The sequence below is a fragment of the Heloderma suspectum genome, chromosome 2, assembly GCF_057233095.1.
Source record: "Heloderma suspectum isolate Gila_16-S chromosome 2, 16-S_ref, whole genome shotgun sequence".
Taxonomy (NCBI): domain Eukaryota; kingdom Metazoa; phylum Chordata; class Lepidosauria; order Squamata; family Helodermatidae; genus Heloderma; species Heloderma suspectum.
This window is the reverse complement of record NC_139459.1, coordinates 70,233,987-70,258,313: the sequence shown is the minus strand read 5'-3', so window position 1 is coordinate 70,258,313 and position 24,327 is coordinate 70,233,987. Positions and strand designations below refer to the sequence as shown.

Here is a 24,327-nt window from a genome sequence, read left to right as displayed (position 1 = left end):
GAATAGATTGCTCTGAATATATCCTTGGAGAAAGCCAGATGATCATTGCTTTTCTTCCCAAATCAGATAGAAGGATCCAGTTGGCATATTTCAGGTCTATCAGGTGCCTAAAATATGTGCGTCGGGTGGAAAGGAACATTATAGTTAAATATGTCACAGTGTCTTTATTACTCTCTGTGCACTTGACAATGGCTTCTGTCAAGGAATTCAAGCCACAGGTCATTAATGATAAGGCAGCGGTGACAAACAAATACAGAGCAGAAAGGATAGCTGGTAGTTATTTATGCTGACCTCTGTGGAACTGCATATGGCAGAGCTGTACAACATGTGATCTGAAGCCACTGTTTTACATGCTGCTCATGAGGCAGTTTGTTGACCTGTAAACATCTACGACAAATGAAAATTGCAGTTGAGAAAAGCATGGCAACATAACTTCAAATCAATACTTTATGTCTTAGGTGCTCAAAAGTTAGAAGGCAAATAACATTGTTTTTAGGGGAAATGTGCACCATGTAACATAACCATGATTAGTGGCTGAAAGATTGTGCTTACATTTCATAGAATCATAGAATACTAGGGTTGGAAGGGGCCTATAAGACCATCAAGTCCAGCCCCCTGCTCAATGCAGGAATCCAAGTCAGAGCATCCCTAACAGATGGCTGTCCAGCATCATCTTGAATGCCTCCAGTGTGAGAGTCTACTACCTCCCTAGGTAATTGGTTCTATTGTCGTATTGAACAGGATGTCCACAATGCCATGTGATGCCTGTGAAAATAAAACTATAATATATATAATCTGCCTAGCCTGTGCAATGAAGATATGTTTGATGAATATTCCAATAGTCTCTCACCATATAGAGGCAATCCTTTGTAAATTCAGTTGCGAGTAGAGCCCATATACCTCAGTGGAACTTAACTTCTCCATATGGCATGTGTATGAAAGAGAAAGGTGATCTTCAAACCCATATGCATACAACTTCCACCTCCAATATGCAGCTGGGAGTTGGAAGTGAAATATTTTGGCCCTATCTAGCACTAAGCTATTGCACTATTACAGTGACAGCAAAAACAACCTTACTACTGTTGCAACTAACACTACGTACTGCTGCTGCTAATAAAAGTGCATCAGTAAAAGTGCCTTGTACTGCCTTTCTCATCTGGCTCTCATTCCAAACTGTCAGGTGGGTGCTGATAATTCATAGCCTAGAATTCTTTTATCTTAACAGCAGTATCTCTTCTATGTACTTTGGCAGTGGAGTTATATTGCTTTTCAAAAACCTTTCAAAGGTATACTAGGCTTTTCTTGGATCTTGACTAAACGTTGCCAGCAGTAAAGAAAAAGTAAAAATGAAAGACTATTTCTAGGAAATGTATGTCCCTGTAATGAGCTTTGGTTGTTGTACAAAAATGATACCTGCTAGCTTGTTTGCTGTTTGGTATTTGTATTATATACAAGTATATGTAGAGGCTTTGGTCTGCTGTTTAATAAAGAAATGTAAAACTGATTCTCTGTAGAACAGAAGAGGAAAAAGCGACTATCATACAGATTTGGAGGCAATTTTATAAGAGCAAAGGGCACAATCTGAAATTGCTGTGGCCCTTCCTTTAAAGGACACTGAATTCAAAACAGATGCTCAAATTCAGCCTTAAGCTGTCCCCATACAGTATTGCTCTTTGATAAAGGAAATACCTAAGATATTTTTAAAAGCATATTTTAGTACCAAGGTTACCTGAGCTGTTTCTGTCTTGATTTTACTTCTAGATTCCAGAGGGGTGACTACCATATTGATGTCTGCATCAATGACTATTTGGATGTATTCTGTCCTCATTATGAGGATTCGGTGCCAGAAGATAAGACTGAACGCTACATACTTTATATGGTGAACTTTGATGGCTACAGCTCCTGCGATCACACCTCCAAGGGATTCAAGAGGTGGGAGTGCAATCGGCCTCACTCTCCAAATGGACCATTGAAGTTCTCAGAAAAATTCCAGCTCTTCACTCCCTTCTCATTAGGATTTGAGTTCAGGCCAGGCCGGGAATATTTCTACATCTGTGAGTATATGAAGATTTATCATTGTTGTATAGCAGCTGGAGGAAACTATGGCAATTTTTCACCTATGCAGAGGGCCAGTTTGTACGTGCTACAGATGTGTCCAACTATATATTTGTAGATCTCAGGATCCCTAGATAAAATCACCATGAATCTGGGAATGAAAATGAGATTAAAAGCACATTTTTCTTTCTCACATGAAACTGTATATCCAGCTGCATTTCTGTGAAATAAATGAACACTGTTGGGGTTATTCAAGAAGGGGTTCCTTACTTCGCTTGCTGTTCATACTTAAAAACACACACACACAACAATATTATTATAGTAATGTTTTTCACCTGCAAGGTTCATATTCAGTGATGGTGTGGGTGGAATGGCCTGAAATTCTTACTGATTCTACAGTGCAAATAACTACACTCTTTTTGATAGATTGAGGCAGCCTGGGAAGGAAAAGAGTGAGCTGTATATTTGTATCATATGGATGGATAGTGAAGAAGTTTTGGTGTTACTCCCCTTTGAAGATTATATATTCCATCGTATTCTTTGTGAGCATAGCAAGAGTTATTGTTAAAAATTTTAAATACATTGTTTAAACTGAACTAAATATTCTTGTAGACCTCATTATGTCCATTTAAACTACTTTTCAGTTTTAGAAATGCAAGGTGTCCTTAGGGTAAGCATGAAGTGACAAATTATTCATTTCAGATAGGCAAGATACTTTCATTTTTCAAATTTTCTGCTGAAATGTCCTTGGTACAACCAAACTTGTTATCAGTGAGAAAACAGTACTTGCAGATGCTGTATCTGCAAATACCACAGTTCCAGCATTATAGAATATAATAATGTCTCAGAATAAATGACAGTCTTCACCAAGCCAAGGAGACTTTTTACTCAGAGCAGCTGTTTCTTTGAGCATGTGGGGGATGCAAAATGCAGTGGGAGCAGGTTTCTAAGGAGTTCACACACCTGCATCGGTAAATGAACACACACTGCTTCACCATTAAAGCATTTTTCCAAGATTTGAAGCCATATGACCTATAGGTGAGGAAATGAGAGAAACAAATCCTACAAGAAAGGCAGCCTTATCACTGCACACAGTAGTGTTAATGGTTTAAAACAAGGGACGCTGGATTATTTGAGATTTTGTGGGCCTCAGATCCATGTCTCCCTGGTTGCAAAGTTCTAAAAATGATTTTGCTGTAAGAATGTAAGAAGATCCATGCTGGATCAGATCAGTGATCCACACAGTGGCCAACTAGCTGTCTGTGGGAAACCCACAAGGAGGACATCAGTGCAATAGCGCCTGTCCTGATCATGTCAACAGCAACTGGTATACATAGGCATACTGCCTCTGATACTGGATGTAGTGGAGGTTAACACATAGCTCTTTGCTATGTGTTAGTAAACAGCCCATGTCATCTAACTTATGTACCTAGAATCCAATATTTTCCAGTAAGTTTTGGCAACAATATCTGTCAAGTTTTCAGCTACAGAAGGCACTGAAACTTCTCAAACATGTAACAGAATCTAGGAGATGGCATAGTTGTCTTCATGCCTGTAGTTTGTATCTCTGGTGTTATCACACCAAATTTGAAACATCTCTATTCTTTTGCCTCACTTCTTCAGCCTCAGATTTCTTAAAAATGAATAAATAGGAAAGTTCATTCTTGCTAAAATGTATGAACTCTTCTTTTATTCAAAGTAGTTAGTATCTTAATCAGGCATCACAGGAGCAGTACTTTATATTGTATGCGCTCGTTCTCACTCTTGCACTCTCTCTACATGCCAGAGTAATGAAAATAAATTGGAACAGTAACAGTTGAATTATTTCACTACTGACTTCCTGAGATGTGTCTTGTGAAGACATGTCAGAACTAAACTCTGGTTCATATCCTGTGAGTAAATATGAAAAGAATCCTAGCCAAGTGGAGATGGTTGTGAAGTGAATTAATTTACATCCCATGGTACCGGTCTCACTTATGCAAACATCCCCCTTGACTGTGGAGAGTTCTGTGTCTCTAAGGGATACAGAACTATATTCCACTGCAGTGAGCAACAGGTGATGTATTTTCTTAGTGTGAATTTTACTACTTGAAAGCTCCGTCTAACAAGCAAGAAAACTAGCCAACAATATTTAAGGTGAGGTATAAACTCCTGCTCATTCCATCTCTTTGCTTTGCATTAAATAGCCCTATGGGTACCACTTATTGTTGCACATTTATGTGCCCCTTTGTATTGGGTTTTGGAATTAGGAAAGCTCAATAAATGTGTAAACCATTTTATATGTAGGAAAGTAGCATGAAAAATCTCAGTGTAGTCTTGCTTAACATGAAATACAAAATACTTTGGACTTTATCAGCAACAAATTGTTACTCCTGCTATTAATATTAAAAATGCACTGCAGTACTTGCAACTAGTTTTCCTCAGTTGTGGTTAAATTAAATTAATATTTTGCTTTAAAAAAATCAGTGTGTGTTCTACAACATTCATTTAGGAGAATCATTTAATTGTCATGGGTGCCTATCAAAGTAATTGTTCAAATGTCCTTTAAAATATCAAAAGCTTTATGCTGTTCAGCTAAGTTCATCTGAATATTTGGAGTGAAATGTTCATTTAGCAGTAGCATTTTGGCCTTGTATTCAGTGAAATTAAATTTTCATTCATGTATTAGAGTCACAAAAGTTATATTTTCTTCCATCTACCACTAGAGTACATCATCATCAATTTTCCTAGTGACCGCAGTAGCATAAAGGAGAGCATGTAGTGTTCGTATCAAATCCTTGTATATGGTGGAGGCAATCCTAGAGAACATTCTGCATGAGCTATACAACTGTTTTCCCCGAAGAAAGGTTTTTTTAAAAAAAGGATGAAAACACATGAGGTTTTTGCAAATAGATTTAATTTCACACCTATGTTTGAACACCTCTGTCCTGTGCTTGCTTGCTTGCTTGCTTGCTTGCTTGCTTATTTATTTATTTATTTATTTATTTATTATATTGCTATACCCCCAATAGTCAAGGCTCTTTTGGTTATTGGATCTACCTTCTTGTGCTATGTAACAGTTAATGTGAAAAACCTCAAAGAAGGTGAGGTGGATTTCTTAATCTCTTGTCATCTTGTGTATTTGAATGAAGTATGTCACGAATCAGTTCTTCATTTCTTGAGGTACTGGCATGTCTTTTCAGCTCATGCTACAGAACTCTTTAGTAAGCAGGTGCTTGTTTCAAAAATTATGAACTCTGTATTTTTTTGTAGATTTTTGGCTTGTTGAACTAAACATTAGACTACAAGGCAGGATGTCTATATAGAATGAGATGCATTTACAACCAGAATCTGGAAACGTGTGCTTTTATGAGTGACTTGAAAGGAATTGACAGTCTGATTGACTCTACTTAAAGAGAAATACAACTGAATAATACAATGGGAATAATATATTTGGGGTCTGAAGGAGATTCTAATCTTAAATAGAAGGAGATTCTATGTTCAGGCATACTGTTGCACAGTTGATTGATTATTTTTTTCCTGCCTGTGTCACAAGCTTCTTCCACTGTCAGTGACGGTCCTGATACTGAACTTCTGCCTGGGCACATGTAGGATATTCTCCCATTATCAGCACCCGAAGTGACCCATGAATTATGAAACCACATAATTGCCTCCAAATCACAGATGTTTGTCAGTGAGAGTCTTATATGACTGGTCAAAAGAAGTGTATGGATACAGAAACCTGAACTCCCCCTCCCACCATTTCCACCTTACCTCACCACACTTGGTTTCCCCAAGCACTATTTATCAGCCCAACTCCAATACCAGAAATGAGATAGCCTAGAAAAAAGGTGCTTGGAGTAATGGGACCATGGGGAGGTGAAAGGGGGAAGATGCAGCTACCCTCACCCACATGCCACATTTAAATTTAAAATTAGACTCCCTCACCCCTTCTGTATAAATGAATGGGACAAACCCATGAATAATAAAACATGACTGCTACGGCCCCATCTAGGTTGACTCTGAGTCATGTGGGTTAGCAATTTATTCACTGGCCATGATCCAACAAAGAGGAGCAGAAATGCAACTGGAGCCATTCCATTGTTATTGTTTGGGATAATATAACTTTCCTGTGGACTTGTGGAATACTTTCTCCCCGAGGGGTCTCATGTCATCTGGATCTGAGATAACTATGTTTACCATTTTATTCACATATAGGACCGTCTGAATTGACCTTTAGGAATAAAAACTAACTAAAGAAACTTGAGCAGATTTATTTAGAAGTTTCAAACCTTTTTAATGTACAAATAATACTTCAGGGTTTTGTTCGTATTGCTAGGTGCCCTTTTAACTTTTCAGTGGAGAACTGATTAGCATAAACAGGAATGCTTCTCTGACAGCTGTAAGCTACTAAAGTGACCCAGGGATCTTGGGTTTGATAGCTGGTTCACCCAAATTGCTTTAGATATTCTGAGCAAAATCAGAGTAATTTGAAGAGTGTGATAGATGTGTTCTTATTTTATTATTGGTATTTTTTTGTTCGTGAAACATTAAACAGACAGCCAAGGTGACCTTTAAAAAGGAATTTTGCTTAATCTAGTGTGCAGATTAAAGGACTGGTTGCTATTAGAAGAATTAAGTGCTAGTCTTGTAAAAGAAATGCTGGAACAATCACTACTGTATAATAGATTTTGATGTCAGTAATGTTCTTAAAACCCTCAAAGGGAGTGTTAAAAGCTGTTGCATAATTTGGAACTGAAGGAATATCTCTGTAGAAAAATGGAGATGGAAACCAAAGTAGTAGTGGCCTCAGTTGTTTGAGGGTCCTTTTTTCTCCCTAAATGCCTGTCATGTAACAAATTGAAAAGAGATTATTTGGATTCCTGCTGTTCAAAAATTCAAGTGTCATTAGTGCAGTGAAAGGGGGAGTATAAAAAGAAGATGGGCTGTCCTTGTGATCTGCATCTTTTAGAACCGTCTCATAAGTATGTTGTAGGAGGTCTTGGCCTTTGTGGATGGATGAGTGAATTATTTTCTTTCCACTGTTAATATGCTCCATTGGTACTGACTTTTTCTGGGAGGAAAGAGGGGAGTTCATTTTTTAAAATCCTTTTCATCAAAAGTTGGAAGAAGGCTAGACAACCTCATAGGAGAATGAAATGCATGTTATCTGTGATACTATCAGATTTAATGAGTTAACAAGGGTTGAGTAAAATGTAGGAAGATACTACCAAGAAATACTTAAAGGACCCTTGCTAAAGTTGATGTTGGCTTGATATCAGTTTGACTGGGCTAAGCTATGATTAGCTTTCTGATGTGTATATTAATTAAGCATAAATATACAGCAACCAAGCATTCTTTAATGAATGTATTGTAAAATTCAGAGTAAATTTATGCCTCAGGTAGCCGTGCATCCTGTTTGCAGAGGACAGTCCTCTATTTGAATTCATCCTCTATTTGAAGGGCTGTCCAGTACAACTCTAATTTAAAGATAAAAGACCATGAGAAAAGACATGCAGCCACCCAGGGGCAATTTTTGATCACCACTGTCTTCATGGCATGGTCCCTGCTGCAGCTATGTCGCTGGATTCCAAGCAATTCGGCTGGGAAGCAAGGCGTGCACTTATGTGTGGCTTGTTTCCCATTAGAATCACACTCCCCCAAGCCCACCAAACAGGCTAGGGGAAGCATGAGTCTGCTGGGAAACAAAGTACACACTGTTGGGACTTGCTGGGAATGCAGCTGTGCAGCCATTTCCAGTTGCAGCAGAACTGGCTGCGGGGGGGGGGCTGTACAGCCACTGGAGAGTTCCAGGGGGTCCAGTGCAGCCCCCAACCCTATGAAGTTGCCCACCCTGATTTAAATGATAGTAATTATTTCTAAATTGACATCTATCAATATAAATAAGCATATGCAAATTTTATGCAGATCAGTGTGCCCCTTTTTTGACCTCTTATTTGTTGATTCATTTCCTCTTGTTTGGTGATGTATAAGTGGCCTCCTTAATTAAGCACCAATGTAGCATATGTAAAGTATGCACCAATTCAGTATCTAAAAAGTAATGATTTTTTTTCTCCTGTCTAATCCCATTAAGTCTCTTTAGAAAGTGGAAAATAGCTGAAGTAAAACAAAAATTGTCAGAGCAACCAAAGTTGGATGATATGTTTTTTGTGCATCTACATTCTGTAGATAACATTCTTGTTAATTATCTTGCAACCCAATTATAAATTATTTTGCTATCCTTTAAGCTATAGAATCCATATTGCATAGACATAGAAGTCACTGAATTTATGTGTTTTAGCTGTCCAGAAAAATGAATGTCTATTGCTGACTCAAGATAAACGCAGAAGTATTCGAAGAGCAAGTATGTTAGTCATGCAAGCAGTTGTACCAAATGCATAATTTAAAGTGGATTTGAGCTCTTATAGTTTTCTGAATGTTAGATTACTCAAGTTATGAGACTCAATATACGCAGCAAGAATTTGGAGGTAAGGTATTAGGAGTTGCTAGTTATGAACATACCAGTAAGAAAATGGAGACCTTGCCTACTTTGTTGTTGTTCAGTCATTCAGTCGTGTCCGACTCTTTGTGACCCCATGGACCATAGCACGCCAGGCCTTCCTGTCCTGCGCTCTCTCCCGGAGCGTGCTCAAGTCCATATTCATTGCATCAGTGATGCTATCTAGCCATCTCATCCTCTGCCGTCCCCTCCTCTTTTTGCCTTCAGTCTTTCCCAGCATCAAGGTCTTTTCCAGAGAGTTTTCTCTTCGCATTAGGTGGCCAAAATATTTGTGCTTCAGCTTCAGTATCTGTCCTTCCAATGAGCAGTCAGGGTTGATTTCCTTTAGGGTGGACGGATTTGACCTCCTTGCAGTCCAGGGGACTCGTAAAAGACCACAGTTCGAAAGCATCAATTCTTCGGCGCTCAGCCTTCCTTATAGTCCGGCTCTCACAGCCATACATTACTACTGGGAAAACCATAGCTTTGATCATACGGACCTTTGTCGGCAAGGTGATGTCTCTGCTTCTTACTATGCTGTCTAGGTTTGCCATAGCTTTCTTCCCAAGGAGCAAGCGTCTTTTAATTTCATGGCTACAGTCACCGTGTGCGGTGATCTTGGAGCCCAAGAAAGTAAAATTTATCACTGCTTCCATTTCTTCCCCTTCTATATGCCAGGAAGTGATGGCGCCAGATGCCATGATCTTCGTTTTTGTAATGTTGAGTTTCAAACCAGCTTTTGCACTCTCCTCTTTCGCCCTCAACAAGAGGCTCTTGAGATCCTCTTCGCTTTCTGCCATTAGGGTGGTATCGTCTGCGTACCTGAGCTTGTTGATAATTCTCCGGGCAATCTCAATTCCGACCTGTGATTCATCCAACCTGGCATTTCTCTTGACGTACTCTGCATATAAGTTAAATAAGCAGGACGACAATATGCAACCTTGTCGTACTCCTTTCCCAATTTTGAACCAATCGGTTGTTCCATGTCTGGTTCTTACTGTTGCTTCTTTACCCTCATACAGGTTTCTCAGGAGACAGGTACCGTGGTCTGCTGCTCCCATCTGTTTAAGCATTTGCCACAGTTTGTTGTGATCCACACAATCAAAGGCTTTAGCATAGTCAATGAAGCAGAAAGAGACATTTTTCTGGAATTCTCTTGCTTTCTCCATGATCCAGCGAATGTTGGCGATTTGATCTCTAGTTCCTCTGCCTCTTCAAAACCCAGCTTGTACTTCCGGTAGTTCTCGGTTCACATACTGCTGAAGCCTAGCTTGTAGGATTTTGAGCATCACCTTGCTGGCATGTGAAATGAGCGCAATTGTGCGGTAGTTTGAACACTCTTTGGCGTTGCCCTTCTTTGGTATTGGAATGTAAACTGACCTTTTCCAGTCTTGTGGCCACTGTTGAGTGTTCCAAATGTGTTGGCATATTGAATGCAGCACTTTAACAGCATCATCTTCTAGGATTTTAAATAGCTCAGCTGGAATACTGTCATCTCCGCTAGCTTTGTTGTTAGTAATGCTTCCTAAGGCCCACTTGACTTCACTCTCGAGGATGTCCAGCTCAAGTTCAGTGAGCGCACTATCATGGCTATCAGGGACATTCAGATCTTTCCTGTATAGTTCTTCTGTGGATTCTTTCCACCTCTTCTTAATCTCATCTGCTTCTGTTAGGTCCCTGCCTTCTTTGTCCTTTATTATGCCCGTCTTTGCACAAAACGTTCCCTTGAGATCTCTAGTCTTTCCCATCCTATTGTTTTCCTCGATTTCTTTGCATTGTTCATTTAAGGCCTTCTTGTCTCTCCTTGCTATTCTCTGGAACTCTGCATTGAGTTGGATATATCTTCCCCTTTCTCCCTTGCTTTTTGCTTCCCTTCTTTCCTCAGCTACTTGTAAAGCCTCCTCAGACAGCCACTTTGCTTTCTTGCATTTCTTTTTCTTTGGGTTGGATTTGGTTGCTGCCTCCTGAACAATGTTATGGACCTCCGTCCATAGTTGCTCAGGCACTCTGTCTATCAGGTCTAATCCCTTAAATTTATTCCTCACCTCCACTGTATATTCATAAGGGATATGATTTAGGTCATACCTAAATGACCTAAGGTCAGAACTCTCTGCCATGACCTGTCTGTCTTGGGTGGCCCTGCACGGCATAGCTTATGGCTTCATTGAGTTATGCAAGCCCCTTCGCCACAACAAGGCAGTGATCCATGAAGGGGCTTGACTACTTGGTGGTCATTAAAAATTCCATAACATTTTTGTTCAATACAGCAGTGAAAGGAAGATGATAGACACAAAGAAAAGCACTGGCAAAACATTTCATCATACTAAACACTAAGCTGAAAGTACCGGTAGAACAGTTCAGGAATTCAGGCAAAACATGTAAACCTTCTCTATTACTGTTTAAACATATTTCATTCACTGAAAGTGTACAGTCATTTCACCCAGATTCCCATGTTGCATAAGTTAGCAAATTTTGTAGTTCCATGAGAACTACAAACCTTTAGTTTGATCAAATATGAATGCACATGCTGAAACCTTGGTGGAGCATGACTGAATTCTCAGTAATGAATAGGTTTAAACTCTTTATGATGACCTGAATTCCCCTTCACCAAGCCCTTGCAAGTTCCAGCACTGTGCTGGATTACACAACTAAAACCCACCCCTCAAGACTCCATATTGGCTCTATTTGGAGGAGATTTTTTAATGAAATAAACGATGTGGAAAAATCTGTGGAAATACTGTAGAGGAGTAAAATATCTCTGTAATATAGGTAATGGAATAATCTGTGTACATATCAACTGAAAGATTGATAACTTTTCTTCCTTTAACTTATTAGAGCTGCCGGCACTGATCAAATTAGGACTGAAAAGTAGGACTGAAAAGATAATATAAACTGCTCATGTCTGTACATTGACTTGGCTCCTTATGATTTCCGAAGTGAACATTCAGCCAATTTTCAACTTTGTAGGTCTACTTCCTTACTTGCAAAAATATAATGTTAAGCCAAGGAAGATATGGTTAGAAATTTTTTTCCATAGTTGGTGCTACATATAGAGTGTTGCATCTCTAGTAGCTTGCCTTACATCCAGTTTAAACATGACTCCAAGTTTGTTTTTTTAAAAAACCAAAACACTGTACTCACATGAGTTTTGCATTACTTTTGCACCCATAAGCAGGCCTGCTGGTGCCAGCAACATTAGAACATGGGTAGTATGTAAAAAGCTGCCCATTTTACCCATGAAGGAGTGTGGAATACCTCATGGGTGAGCTTTTTTTAAAAAAAAAAAAACACTTGGTGCTAATTGTAACAGAGAACTGTGCAGCACTGTGATAACACATTGTGAACCTTCTCACTTTGAAATACTCAGCGGCAGCTCGAGCTGTATAAATTAGTCCCTGTCACACGCAAGCATAAAAGTGGAATTAGTAATTTATATTAATCACAATTGTTTCTCCAAGTTTTATTAAAGCTCAGATTGGCTGCCAAAGTGCTTTCTGGAATACATTTTCCCCCTACACTGCCACAGGGAACAAAACAGTTATTATGGATGCTTAGATAAAGATGAACAGTTTCAGCAATTCATCTGAGGAAAAATATATTTTACTAGACATTTTACTTCAACACAGTGCATCACTACAGGAATGAGTAGTCATCTTTTAATCAAAAATGGAAATAGAGGGTGGCTTAATTCTTTTAAAGCACAGAAACAGGCTAATTGTCAAATCAGACAGCGGCTAATCCACTTTCCAGACCCCAAATGCAAGATTGCCACCTGTTATATTATGCTATCTGCTGCTGAAGTGTGAGCTCACCAGACCCATGCCAATCTATTGCAGATATCACAGATGGAGCACTTATGAGCATCCTAACTCCTGAGGGAAAGGAATAATTCATTAATTGTTGACAGTGGCCGGGTTTGCACGTTCAGCATATGAAAACATGCAGTATAGGTTGTTTCTCCCACCCCAGTGCATGCCTGGCATTTGCTTAATTACCCATGCTACATCATAGGTTGCTGTGTTGTCTGAACCTAGCATGCAGTGCGGCAGGGGTGGCTTCCAACCCACCTCACAACCCATGGCTTATAGTAGGGGCTGTGGTGTGAGTTAAACGCTACCTTCGCCGTACCGTGCACCGGGTTTGGACAACACAGCAACAAATGGCATGGGTAATTAACCAAATGCCGGTCATGTGAGTAGCTCATGCAGTGCTGGGGGAAACAACCCATATTGCGTAGCTTCCTCTGCTGATCATGTGAACCTGGCCATCCTGACCTTCTTCGGTATTAGGAAACAGTTATTTGAATATCCACTTTCTGAGATTCCAGTGTAGTATTCAAGGGGGGAACCTGCATATCTTAGTGAAGAGGAAATGCAAAAGTTTCCCTTTCCAACATTGTACAAATGTTTTACAAATGTACAAGGTTTTAAAAGTGAACGTTCAAATCACTAATTTGCTTTATTTTTTATTGAATCAATTTATAACCCACCCTTCAATATAAAAATATTTTTAGGATGGCCTACAAAATAAAATTAAAACATAAACAATAAAGCAGCAAAATGTTACAGTAATAAACAGTAGGAATTAAACTATTTCTATGACAGGTTAAGCACCTAGGAAAATTGAAAGGTCATTACTTAGTACTAAGAAGACAATAAAGTAGGTACCGTGTGAGGCTCCCTGAGGAGAACATTTCATACATGGGGCACCACGACCAAGAAGATCCTCTCTGCAACCACTACAGTGGCTTTATATAGAATCTACATTGTAGATGTTAAAAAGCATGGGGGACAAGATGGAAACCCATAGAATAAATGTTACAGAACCAAGTAGTTGTTCCCCAGCACCACCTTTTGAACTTAACCATCCAAGTAGGAACAAAATCACAGAAGCACAATACCCCCAATCCCCAGTGTGGAGAACTTATCCAGAAGTATACCAATATTTATGATACTGGAAGCTGCTGAGAGGTCCCGGAGAATTTACAGGGTAACACTTCCTTATCCCTTCTAAGCATCAGGGCAACCTAGGTGGTTTCTGTGTCAAAAGCAGACTAGGAACAGATAATCCAGTCTCCTCCAGGGATCCCTAGGGCTGCATGGCAAGCACTCACTCAAACAGTTTGTCCAGGAACGGAATACTAGATACTAATCAATAATTGTGAAAAACTTCCAGGGAGGGCTTCTTTAGGAGTGGCCTAGCAACAGCCTCCTTCAAGATAACCAGGACCACCCATCTCACTTTGGCCATTTCTCTGTCTTATGTCTAAAGCCACATTCAGGGTAGCTGCTGAGGTTAAGTTAAATAGTTTATATAAGAATAAAATATTACATGGGATAGGTTAGCCATTGTTCAGCCCCAGAACTTGTTTTCAGTGTTAGGACTCAGTCCAGGAACAGATACAGCATGCTAATATAACCAAGGAGACATGGCCTATGAAGAGTTGCATAGTTCCTTTCCTATACCACTGAAGGCTACTGGACTTACTACAAACAAGTGTGAAAAGAGATCCTATGAGTTTTTCAAACTTCCTAATATGCATATTGGGAACTCTCCCACAGTGAATTGTGTGAACTCAACGTGCATCTCTATTCTGTATGTTACACAGTCAGAGCAAAAAATAGTCTGAGACTGTAAAAGCCAAAGCTGTCCTGAATTAGTGTAACTAAGCTCCATATTAGAGACAGGCGTTTCACGACAGGGGAAAGCTTAAACCAGGGCTTTAACACACCACCTTTCAAGACCCCGGACAGCATCCAGCAAGATGCCTTCTTCACCCCCAACCCCCCATTTTTTCTGCAGCTGCCACTTCTCCCTACTCCCACACTCAGTAAGCAGGGAGTTAATGGCAAGAGAAGGGGAAGGGAGGAAGTGGAGATGGTGTGGGAAGAGGCAGCAGAGGTGGCTGCTGCTGCTGCTGCAGCACGCAACAAGAGGTGGCAAAAGTACGCATGGGCTGGAGGAAGTGGCTGCAGCAGGTGGCCGGTGGGCAATTGAGTGGGCAGGTAGGAGGGAAGAGGTGGCGATGGCGGGGGGGCGGGGGGGGAAGAAAGGCAGTGGGGGTAGCAGGGAGGGGGAAGAAAATCCAGAGGAGGAGGCAGAAATTGTGGTGGGGGAAAAAAGAAAACAGCAGTAGGTGGTAGAAGGAGAGAGAAAGAAGAAAAAAATGAAGAGGAAGAAGGGGGGGTCGAGAATCCCAGCAGCAGGGAGGGCAAGAAGAGAGAATCCCAGCTGTGGGCAGGGTGAGAAGTGAGAGAATCCCAGCAAGGGGAGGCAAGATAAGGGAATCCTGAAAAAAATACACATGGGCCCAAATGGCCACAGGACAAATGCATCCTCAGGCACCCAAAAAATGACAAGTGGGCCCCAAAAGACTGCCTACCCTTTGCTTCAACCCTCCTCTCCTGAAGCACTACTGTCCCAATCTGGATCAGGGCCATGTGCTCTTGTAGGAGAGTTGAGAAAACAATCACACATAACTCCACTCTGTGTGATTAGGAGAATGCTTAGTTTGGCCCTAAGTGGTGCATGGACACTACAAGGGTGGGATAGACATCTCTATAAGGAAGGAAGGAAAAAGAAAAAGAAAGAAAGAAAGAAAGAAAGAAAGAAAGAAAGAAAGAAACTTTCCTCATACTGTAGAAGAGGCAGCTACAGAGGTCTTTGTGTCTCTGCTTGTGTGAGAGTAAGCAATGTTGCTGGCACTTTCTCAGTTTAAGTTATGGTCCCTGTTAGAATTAGTTGCTTACCAGAGCACTACACATTTAGGATTAGGAAAACGGAAAGGACTCCAGATCAGACTTTAGCCTCAGTGCTATTTATTTTGGAAATAAACAATTAGGCCTAAGGACAAGATGGCTCACATGCTGTAACCTGAAAGCAGTGTGGAAAAATGAATAGCTGAAGGAAAGGTGACAAAGTAAGAGAAGGTGGGAGGCAGCTAGACAGATAGGTATGTGACAGAGAAGGTTATGGGGAAAATTCACACATATCTAGAAATTAGATGGGCTGTACATCATTGCCAAGAATGACAGGTGGGGAATATTGATGGGAGGGCTGGGCTGGACAGGCAAGCATGCTTGTGAGTGGCATAGAGAGTAGGGAGACCAAGAAAAGAGACAGCCTAAATTTCAAAGATGTGAAATCACCAGCCAATATTTGGCTGCAGATCTATAGTGTTGGATTATATCCTTTAAGTTGTTGTGGCTTCTCTTCTCACAACCCACATCCGTTTATTTTTTAGAATATTTTAGAGACCAACTTTACAGCCCCTAGAAAGCACCATAAGAAGCCATTTAATATTCTGCAACTCTGCAAGCTATTTTGTAGAATACTGTATGAGTGATCCATGAATAAAGGGACAGAATGTGTGGAGCTGATGAGAATGATATGAATGCAGTCAGAATGAATACAACTGGTCCTAAGAGCAATGCAGGGCAGGCTGTCAATATGACCTTCACACTTTCCATGTATTCTATAGGCAGAAATCAATTTCTCCACATACAAGCTTCAGAGGTTTATCTCTATTGTTTTGTTGGATTAAAGAATAGGCATTACAAGTATTCTTAACTCTATTAGGGTAAATTCCCCTCTTCAAACGTGTTTTCTGTTTTTAAGACAATGGAGAAGTTTTGAAAAGGGAAAGGGAGACTATCAAAACAAACCCACAAAGATCAGACTGCTTGCTACAGAAGTTAAAAACAAGAGGTGGGAGGTAGGAAGAAGCTCATTATGAAGAGATTAGAAAATTAATTGATCCATGGCTTTGACTGTTCCCACTGGACATCTGAGGATTCTGCAAAATGAAAATGCAGTCTCAAACATGACATTCTTCAGTATTATTTCATTTTTTCCTTGACTAGTGCCTCCTCTGAAGGATCATTAAGTTCCAATTATTTTCAGTGAAATATTTCACAAGAAAAGGGCATGATAAAAATCTGCCATGGTGGTGTAATTCCCTAGAGAAACGTACTAAGTCTGTTATCAGGACTGTAAAAGAGAAGAATCCTATTCAGCATAAAATGTAGAAGCCCTGCAACTGGGAGTGTTCTCTTTCACAGAGCACTTCAAAATCCATGATGAGTTTTACCTTCTCGATTGCTATCAGGCAGTCGATGAATTCAGTGATAGTAAAGTAAGGTCTGTTGAACTGTCTAATGTGGATAGAAATGAAATCTCTATTGTGCTCTGTTTTTAACCACCCTTCTAGGAGAAAGTGTTGGAATACAGACTTCAGTTTTAAATGCCACAGCATCTCTTTTAGAAATCATAAAATACAGAGCGTTCCTATTCATCTAACAATTTGAGGGGTATCTCACGGGCTCCGGCTTATTTACTTTTTGTTGTTTTCATTGTTTTAACCCCACCGATCCGAATAGACATAAGGTGGTAATGTTTTAAAAAATAACAATGTCACCCATGTAATGCCATGTAGGAACAGCCATGGAAATATCTCATTTCCATTTTTCCTAGTAATTATTGTGCCTTGGGCTATCTGTGTACCAATTTTCTGGTAAGTACCTTAACTACTGGGGTGAAAGTTGTGTCCCTATTTTGAAGGATAGGTTTACAGCTCTATTAGGACTTCGTAGTAATTAGGATGTCTCAAAATAGTAAGCTGAAATCGGTTATTTCTTTAGATGTACATGTCTTGCCCTGACCCACTTTTCCAAGTATCATTCGTGTGTGTGTGTGTGTGTGTGTGTGTGTGTGCGTGTATGTGAAAGATAGAAAAACTAACAGCAGAGTATTTTTAAAAAAACATTTTGAGCTAAACATTTCAGCTTCTTCCCTTGTCAGTAGCTTTGCTGTTAAATGGATACCAGGAGTAGTAGTTTGGAATGCCTGGAAATGAAAATTCCTTAGGAGAAAAAACAGATATGATTGGTATAATCTTTACAAATTGTCCCCCAGATAAAGGCCATTTGGACTAATTTCTGAGTCTGTTGACCCAGAAGTTCTTCGTGGTCTCTGTGCATCACACCTCTGGATTCTGCGCCTGCGTGGAGCCTCTATTCAGGAAACTTCTAAAGCTGAGGCCTTTTGGCAGGAACTCTCCCCCAACATCCCACTGCTCATGTTCCAGCAGCTTCCCACCTAATCCCTCAGTTCTTTGTCGACCATCATTGTGGCAGTACTCTATAGAAGGGACTTCTTGGTTGTTTTCAACTGTGCTGAGGAAATGTCCTGGGTTTTTTTTCTACCAGTTTCTTCTTATAGTCCTTTCTTTGTAGTTTTCCCTTTTGAGTTATTTTTTCTTTATTTCTGGGGTTTTGTGGTAGTTTTGATCACATTGCGCCTTAGAGCGTGTGGCTGTTAAGCTTCTTTCAGAAAGCGCACCCACTGTGGAAGTAAGCCTCCCTTCACAGAAGGGCAGTCTTTCTACCTACTTCGTTTGGGCGAGGGACAGATTGTGGAATGTTGCCACCACTGCATGTCTTTTAATAAACTTGCATGAAAGAATGCATTGACAGACTTAAGGCAATCCTCTGGGAAAAGGCTCTGAAGGTGGCGGATGCCCCCCAAAAGCAGATGGTATTTTCTATAAATCCATCGGAGACACAGCCCAGCCAGGAGATAGATCTCCCAGGGCGGAAAGAGTATAGAGAAATCGGCAGGCTCTGCTTTTCAGTCAGCTCCAGCTCTAACCACAGACAGTCCTGACCCTCCTAGCCCGGGATGCTGTTTGACAGCTTCTTTGGCTAAAAAGTTCTCCAAGAAAGCACAGAACCCTAAGTCCTCTGATATCCAGGAGGAGAAGAAGGAGTAAAAAAATGCCTCTTTCTATAACTAAAAGTCACCAGTTTGCCAATGCGCCAGTGCTGGATTCACTGATCCCGACAGGAACTGAACCCTTGGTATCGATGTCAGTACTGATAGCATCTGTTTAGGACAGGGAGATTAGGGACTCAATGCCCAAACGAAATCATGGACGTGATGAGACATGATCGATTACCAAGCTTGCCTACCATTAATGTTCCCCACAATCAGTTTTCTCTGCATGTTCTCGCAGAAGTGAAGGGCCAACTGAGTTCTGACCGAGACAGTATCGAGACAGATCTAGGTCTCCCCACTCAGATTGGGAGCAAGGATCGGAATGGTCTCTACCCCCAAGATGTCTATATGATTGGAATGATTGGAATTACTTTTTATCAATACCCTTATGGCCATTATGGCTATCCAGGAGTCCTGCAGCATCATAGAGAATTCTCCGTGTCAGCTTCACTTTCTCGGCCCCCGATTGAGGAATGTTTTATGCCTCCACCACCACTTGTGAGGGCACCACCTCCTCCACTGCCGTTATCGATGCCAATGCTGTCTCCTCCTTCTCTCAGGCCATTGGTATCAAAAGTTCCCAAGGCTCAGGAAGCGATTGAACATAGAGGTCAGTCACTGCCACTTCAACCTACTTCTCCACAGCATGACAGCCAGATTGTCCGCAGGGTTCTTCTTGTTCCCCAGCAGAACCAGTCAGACTCTGCCTCTGTTTCTTCTGTTGCTCCATCAGTCTCTTCACCAGATGTAGCTGTGGGTTCACAGGACCCATCGTTACCCTCAGAGGATATGAGACAGTTCTCTGAGGAGGTAGCTAGGATGAATCTTGAGATTCAGCCTGTTGGGAGAGTCAAAGACCTTGTGTTTGATGTGATCCATATGGAATCGAGCGTGCCAGTAGCCACCCATTTCTGCCAACCCTGCTACAGATGGTGCAGCTATCTTGGAAGACACCTTCCTCCATGACGCCAACCTCTAAGAGACTGGAAAGCATGTACCAAGTTCAGGAAAAAGAAGTTTTTCCCGAACACCAAATTACCACCTAATTCAGTCATTGTTGAGTTATCGCAGGGTAGGTCTCACCAAGTCCATTCTTCTCTGGTGGAAAAGGAAGGCAGAAGACTAGATATAATGGGCAGGCGGATCTAGTCCTCTGCATCTCTTGGTCTGCGAGTCATGAACTATCAAGCTTCCATGGATCGCTATCAGTTTTTTCTGTGGGAGAAAATTGGCTCTCTATGTGATTAGCTCCCAGATGATCAATGAGAGTTTATGCATGTGTTTCAGTTGGAGGCTACTAAATTAGTGAGACAACAGATTAACATGGCTCGACACCAGGCAGATTGTGATGCCAAGGCTATGATGGGAGCTATAGCATTCCAAAGGTATGCCTTGTTAAGGTCAGCGGGACTTACGCAAGAGGCACATTCCTGGATAAAAGGCCTTCCGTTTGACAAAGAGGGGTTATTTAACTCCAAAACCGATGGGGCGATAGACGCTATACAAAAAGCAACGACCACAGCGCAAATGATGGGGCTTGCTCTGGCACAGCCATCTTTAAAGCAGCACCAATGATACTGTCAATTGACTTTCCAGCAATCTCAATCCCTAGCAGATCGGCAGACCTGTCAACAACCAGGATCCCAGCATAAGTGCCACTTCACTTCAACATCTAGGTTCTAGTCCCTTTGCAAAAGAAACGACTTCTCAAAAAAGCAACAACTTTGACTATCGCCCTTTGCTATTCCGTCCCTCGGACCACGCTTCTCTCTTTGGGTCTTGTCTGTCCATTTTCCTCCCAGCATAGGAATCCATAACAATGGATTCTTGGGTTCTCACAGTTGTTCATCGAGGATACAAAATTGAGTTTGGTACTCTCCCTCCCTTTTGGGACATTAGAACCACTGTCCATCTCAAGTGGTTCTCATGGAGATAGGTATGTTACTTTCAAAAGGTGTAATCCAACCAGTTCATCTTCAAGAGGTGCACAGAGGCTTCTATTCCTGGTATTTTACAGTGCCGAAAAGGGACAGTGGGCTTCACCCAATTCTGCGTCTCAGAGGTGTTAACGTTTTCCTTTCACCCAAGAAGTTCCAGATGACTACACTGACTTCGATTCTTCCCTTGCTACAGACAGGAGATTGGTTCGCGGCCATTGATTTAAAGGATGCTTATTTCCGCGTTACGATGGAGAAGTTCAGCTATCACTTCCTTCCTTCAGTTTTCAATCAACAGTCATCCTTACCAATTAAAGGTGTTATGTTTCAGCCTTGCCACAGCTCCAAGAATCTTCACAAAGTGTATGGCCATGGTGTGCGCCCATCTCAGACTGCAGGGAGTGCAAATTTACCCTTACATTGGTGATTTGCTCCTGGTTGCTCAGACGAAATAGCAATTACAATGTGCTGTTCTATGAATGCTGGATCTGCTGGAGGACTTAGGCTTATGCGTCAACATGGAAAAATTGGTGTTGGTGCCACCTTGGATAATCCAGTTCATAGGAGCCTCTATAGACTCTGTCTTGGGTCAGGCATTCCTGCCTCGAGATTGAGCATGAGTGTTGGTGCAGCTGGCTACAAATGTTCAAGCCATCCATACCATGAGAGTGTCTACTATACAGAAGTTGCTCAGCCTGATGGCAGCTACAACAGCAGTGGTTCCATATGCCTCTCTACACATGAAGCTGTTACAGAACTGGTTTATAAGATCGTTCAACCTACAGCAGGATGCATGGAGGGTCAAGCTGCATCTTCCTTCCACTGTCAGGGCTTCACTTCAGTGGTGGACAGTAATGGCCAACCTCCCATGTGGCGTACCCTTTCAGCAACTCTGACAATGATGTTCACAACAGACGCTTCCCTTGCGGGATGTGGTTCTCATTGTGGGGAGCTCAGGATTCAGGGACTGTGGTCACAGACAGAAGCCAACAACCACATCAATTTCTTGGAGCTTCTTGGGGTCGACAAGGCATTAAGAGTCTTTGATGTAGTTCTTCAAGGTCAACAAGTACAAATAACACAACTGTTGTATTTTATCTAAACAAGCAAGGAGGAACTTGCTCTATGCCACTGATCTGTCTGACAATGCAAATCCTGGACTGGTGCATCACTCAAAGGATCAGCCTTACATTGCACATTGCCAGCAAGGACAACTGCTTGGCAGACCACCTCAGCCACTCCTATCAAATGTCTCACAAATAGGAGCTCAAAGCAAGCGTACGCAACAGAGTGTTCCGTCAATGGAGTTACCATTCTCTGGATTTGTTTGCGATGGAGGAGAAAGCGGTGTGCAGGAATTTCTGCAGCCAGGCAGGCGGAGCTGTCGGATCTCTCGGAGATGCATTTGCCCACGTCTGGAAAGGATGCCTCCTGTATCTTTTTCCTCCGTTTCCCCTTCTGACTCGAGTGGTAGCGAAGATGGAGAGGGACTGCACAGACAGTATCCTGAGCACGCCTTGCTGGCCATGGTAGCCCTGGTTTAACCGACTCCTACACCAATCCACAGGAGAGTACTTTTGAATCCTGTCAATACTGCCTCTGCTCTCCAGGGATGGAAGCAAAGTCCAGCACTCACATCCACTTACCTTGCATCTCATGGCGTGGAGGATACAGCACCAGACTTATAAGACTTTCTTGTTCTGAGGCGGCTAAGAAGCCTTCCACTAGGAGGTCCTATGCCGGTAAGTGGGCATGTTTTTCCACATTTGCTAAGAAAAATGTATTTGATCCCATAAGCTGTGCTATTCCAGACATTCTTCCATTTTTGTTATCGCTCCATGGAAAGGAGCTTAAATACTCTTCTCTTCAGGTTTACTAGCTGCCATTTCAGCTCCACATAAAATAAAACAAAACACTTGCCCAAGCAATCCAAAATCTATGCTAAAGTATTCTCAATTCTGACAATCATGTATTTGATTCAGAAATCTGAGTTCATTTGGAACAGACAACTGGAGTAGCGAAATAAATAGTAAAATATCATCAGCATAAAGGATAATTTTAGATTCTAAGCCATAATGTGCAAGGCTGTAGATAAATACTGCTACTCTGTCTAATAGCAAATGCCAGGAGTTCCAAACATAAATAAAATATCAATAGGGAAAGTGGACATCCATGTCTTCTACCTTGCCCAAGTAAAAAGAAAACCGGGAATCGTCCATTAGTCCTAACTCCAGCTCTTGGGGTTGAATATGAAATTCTAACCCATTTCAGAAATTCTTCAGGAAAGGCAAAATTACTCAGTGTAGTAAAAATAAATTTCCAGTAAATTTTGTCAAAGGCCTTTTCTGCATCCAAAGAAACAATGGCCACTGGGTCGGTTCTTTCAGAATTTAAAGCAACTGGATCAACAACTAATCTGAGATTATCACCCCCTTGTCTATTTTTAATAAATCCCACCTGGTCTGATCGAACCAATATTGTAATAACATGTAATCTATTGGCCAAAATTGCTGTCAGTATTTTCATATTTATATTAATTAATGAAATAGGTCAATAATTAGCACAGTAAGTATGATCCTCGGCAGGCTTAGGAATCACACTAATATAAGCATTGTTTAGTGATGAAGCAAGGGAACCTGATTCAAAAAAATAATTATAAAAACGATAAAGCTTTGGAGCCAAAAAGCTAGAAAATGTTTTACACCACTCAATTGGAAACCAGGGATTTCCTACTATTCATATTCATGATTGCTTTCATATTTTCCTCCAAACGCAAAGGAGCCAGGAGGACCTGCCATTGGTGGAATATAGACATGGAAGATTAACACGGGGGGGGGGGATAATCCATATCCTGATCTGATCTTTCACCTCTGGTACTATACAAATCAGTATAAAACTTTAAAAATTGTAACTTTACGTCTGTGATAGAGGTGTGTCCTATCACTCTCATCTTTAATAGCTGAAATAATATTTCCATGTGTCAGTATCTTACTGGGATGTTCACCATTTTCCCAGTATGCCTGTTGTAAATAGGTCAAGGCCAATTCCTCCTGCTGTGAAGGAATATTATTCAATTCGTGTTTGACATTCTGCAGTTCCTGATAAAGTTGTGCATTGAGGGAGATAGCAAACTGGGTTTAACCTCTCATTTAAAGACATTTGTTGCATTTTTAAATTCTTTTTCTTTTAAGAAGCATAGGCTATAATTCTGCCCCATATAAAAGCTTTACTGACCTCCCACTCAGTGGCGCAGGAACCAGTTGTGCCTGCACTGATTTTAAAATACTCAAGTAGTTCAGCAGAAATCTGAGTTTTAAACATCTCATCATTAAGAAGAGAAACATTAAGGCTTCAGAGACTGGGGGCCTAGGCATATCTGAAAATTGCAACTCCAGGCAAATAGGGTCATGGTCCGACACTTCCAGTATATCAGTCTTATGCACTTCTACGTGATGCAGCAACGATGTCAAAACCAAAAAGTTATCTAGTCAAAACCAATTGTGATGAATAGGTGAAATAAAAGTATATTCTGTTTCGAGGATACAAAATTCTCCAAGCATCAATCAGACCGAGTTCAGCCCTGTAAGCCTGGAGTGTAGATCTCACAGCCATTTGGCTCTTAGGGCAGGTGTACTCCTAACCAGTGGTGGGCCCGAAACCAAATTAAAATCCCAGCTCACAATCAAATAATCATAGTCAATGTCAACAAGTTTGCTAAAATATTCATGAAACATAACCAGAGAATCATTATTAGGCCCATAATATAATTATTATTAGGCCCATCATGGCAAATACTTTATCGATATATTTCCCAATCAGTATCAATAAACATCCATCAGGATCAGTGATCCCCTGTTCAACTGAGAAGAAGAGTCATTTATGAATTAAAATTGCAACCCCTTTACACTGTGTCGAACTGTCTGTTACATAGACCTCACCAACCCAGTCCTTTTTCAACAAATATTCATCTAGAGCCATCAAATGAGTTTCTTGTAAAAAGGCCATGCCAACATTAAGCTCTTTTAACTTAGAAAGCACTCTTTTCTGCTTATTTAAGTTCCGCAACCCCTTAACATTCCATGG

The 24,327-nt window shown here is 41.0% G+C and overlaps 1 protein-coding gene across 2 annotated transcripts in view; it reads left to right on the top strand.

The window, feature by feature from the left end:
- EFNA5 (ephrin A5) overlaps positions 1-24,327 on the top strand; it is a 287,959-nt gene that overhangs the window by 223,527 nt on the left and 40,105 nt on the right. For both annotated transcript variants that reach the window (XM_084833835.1, XM_084833834.1), the window contains exon 2: positions 1,762-2,054. In XM_084833835.1, the coding sequence (XP_084689961.1) occupies positions 1,762-2,054 (293 nt within the window). The remainder of the gene's footprint in view (positions 1-1,761; positions 2,055-24,327) is intronic.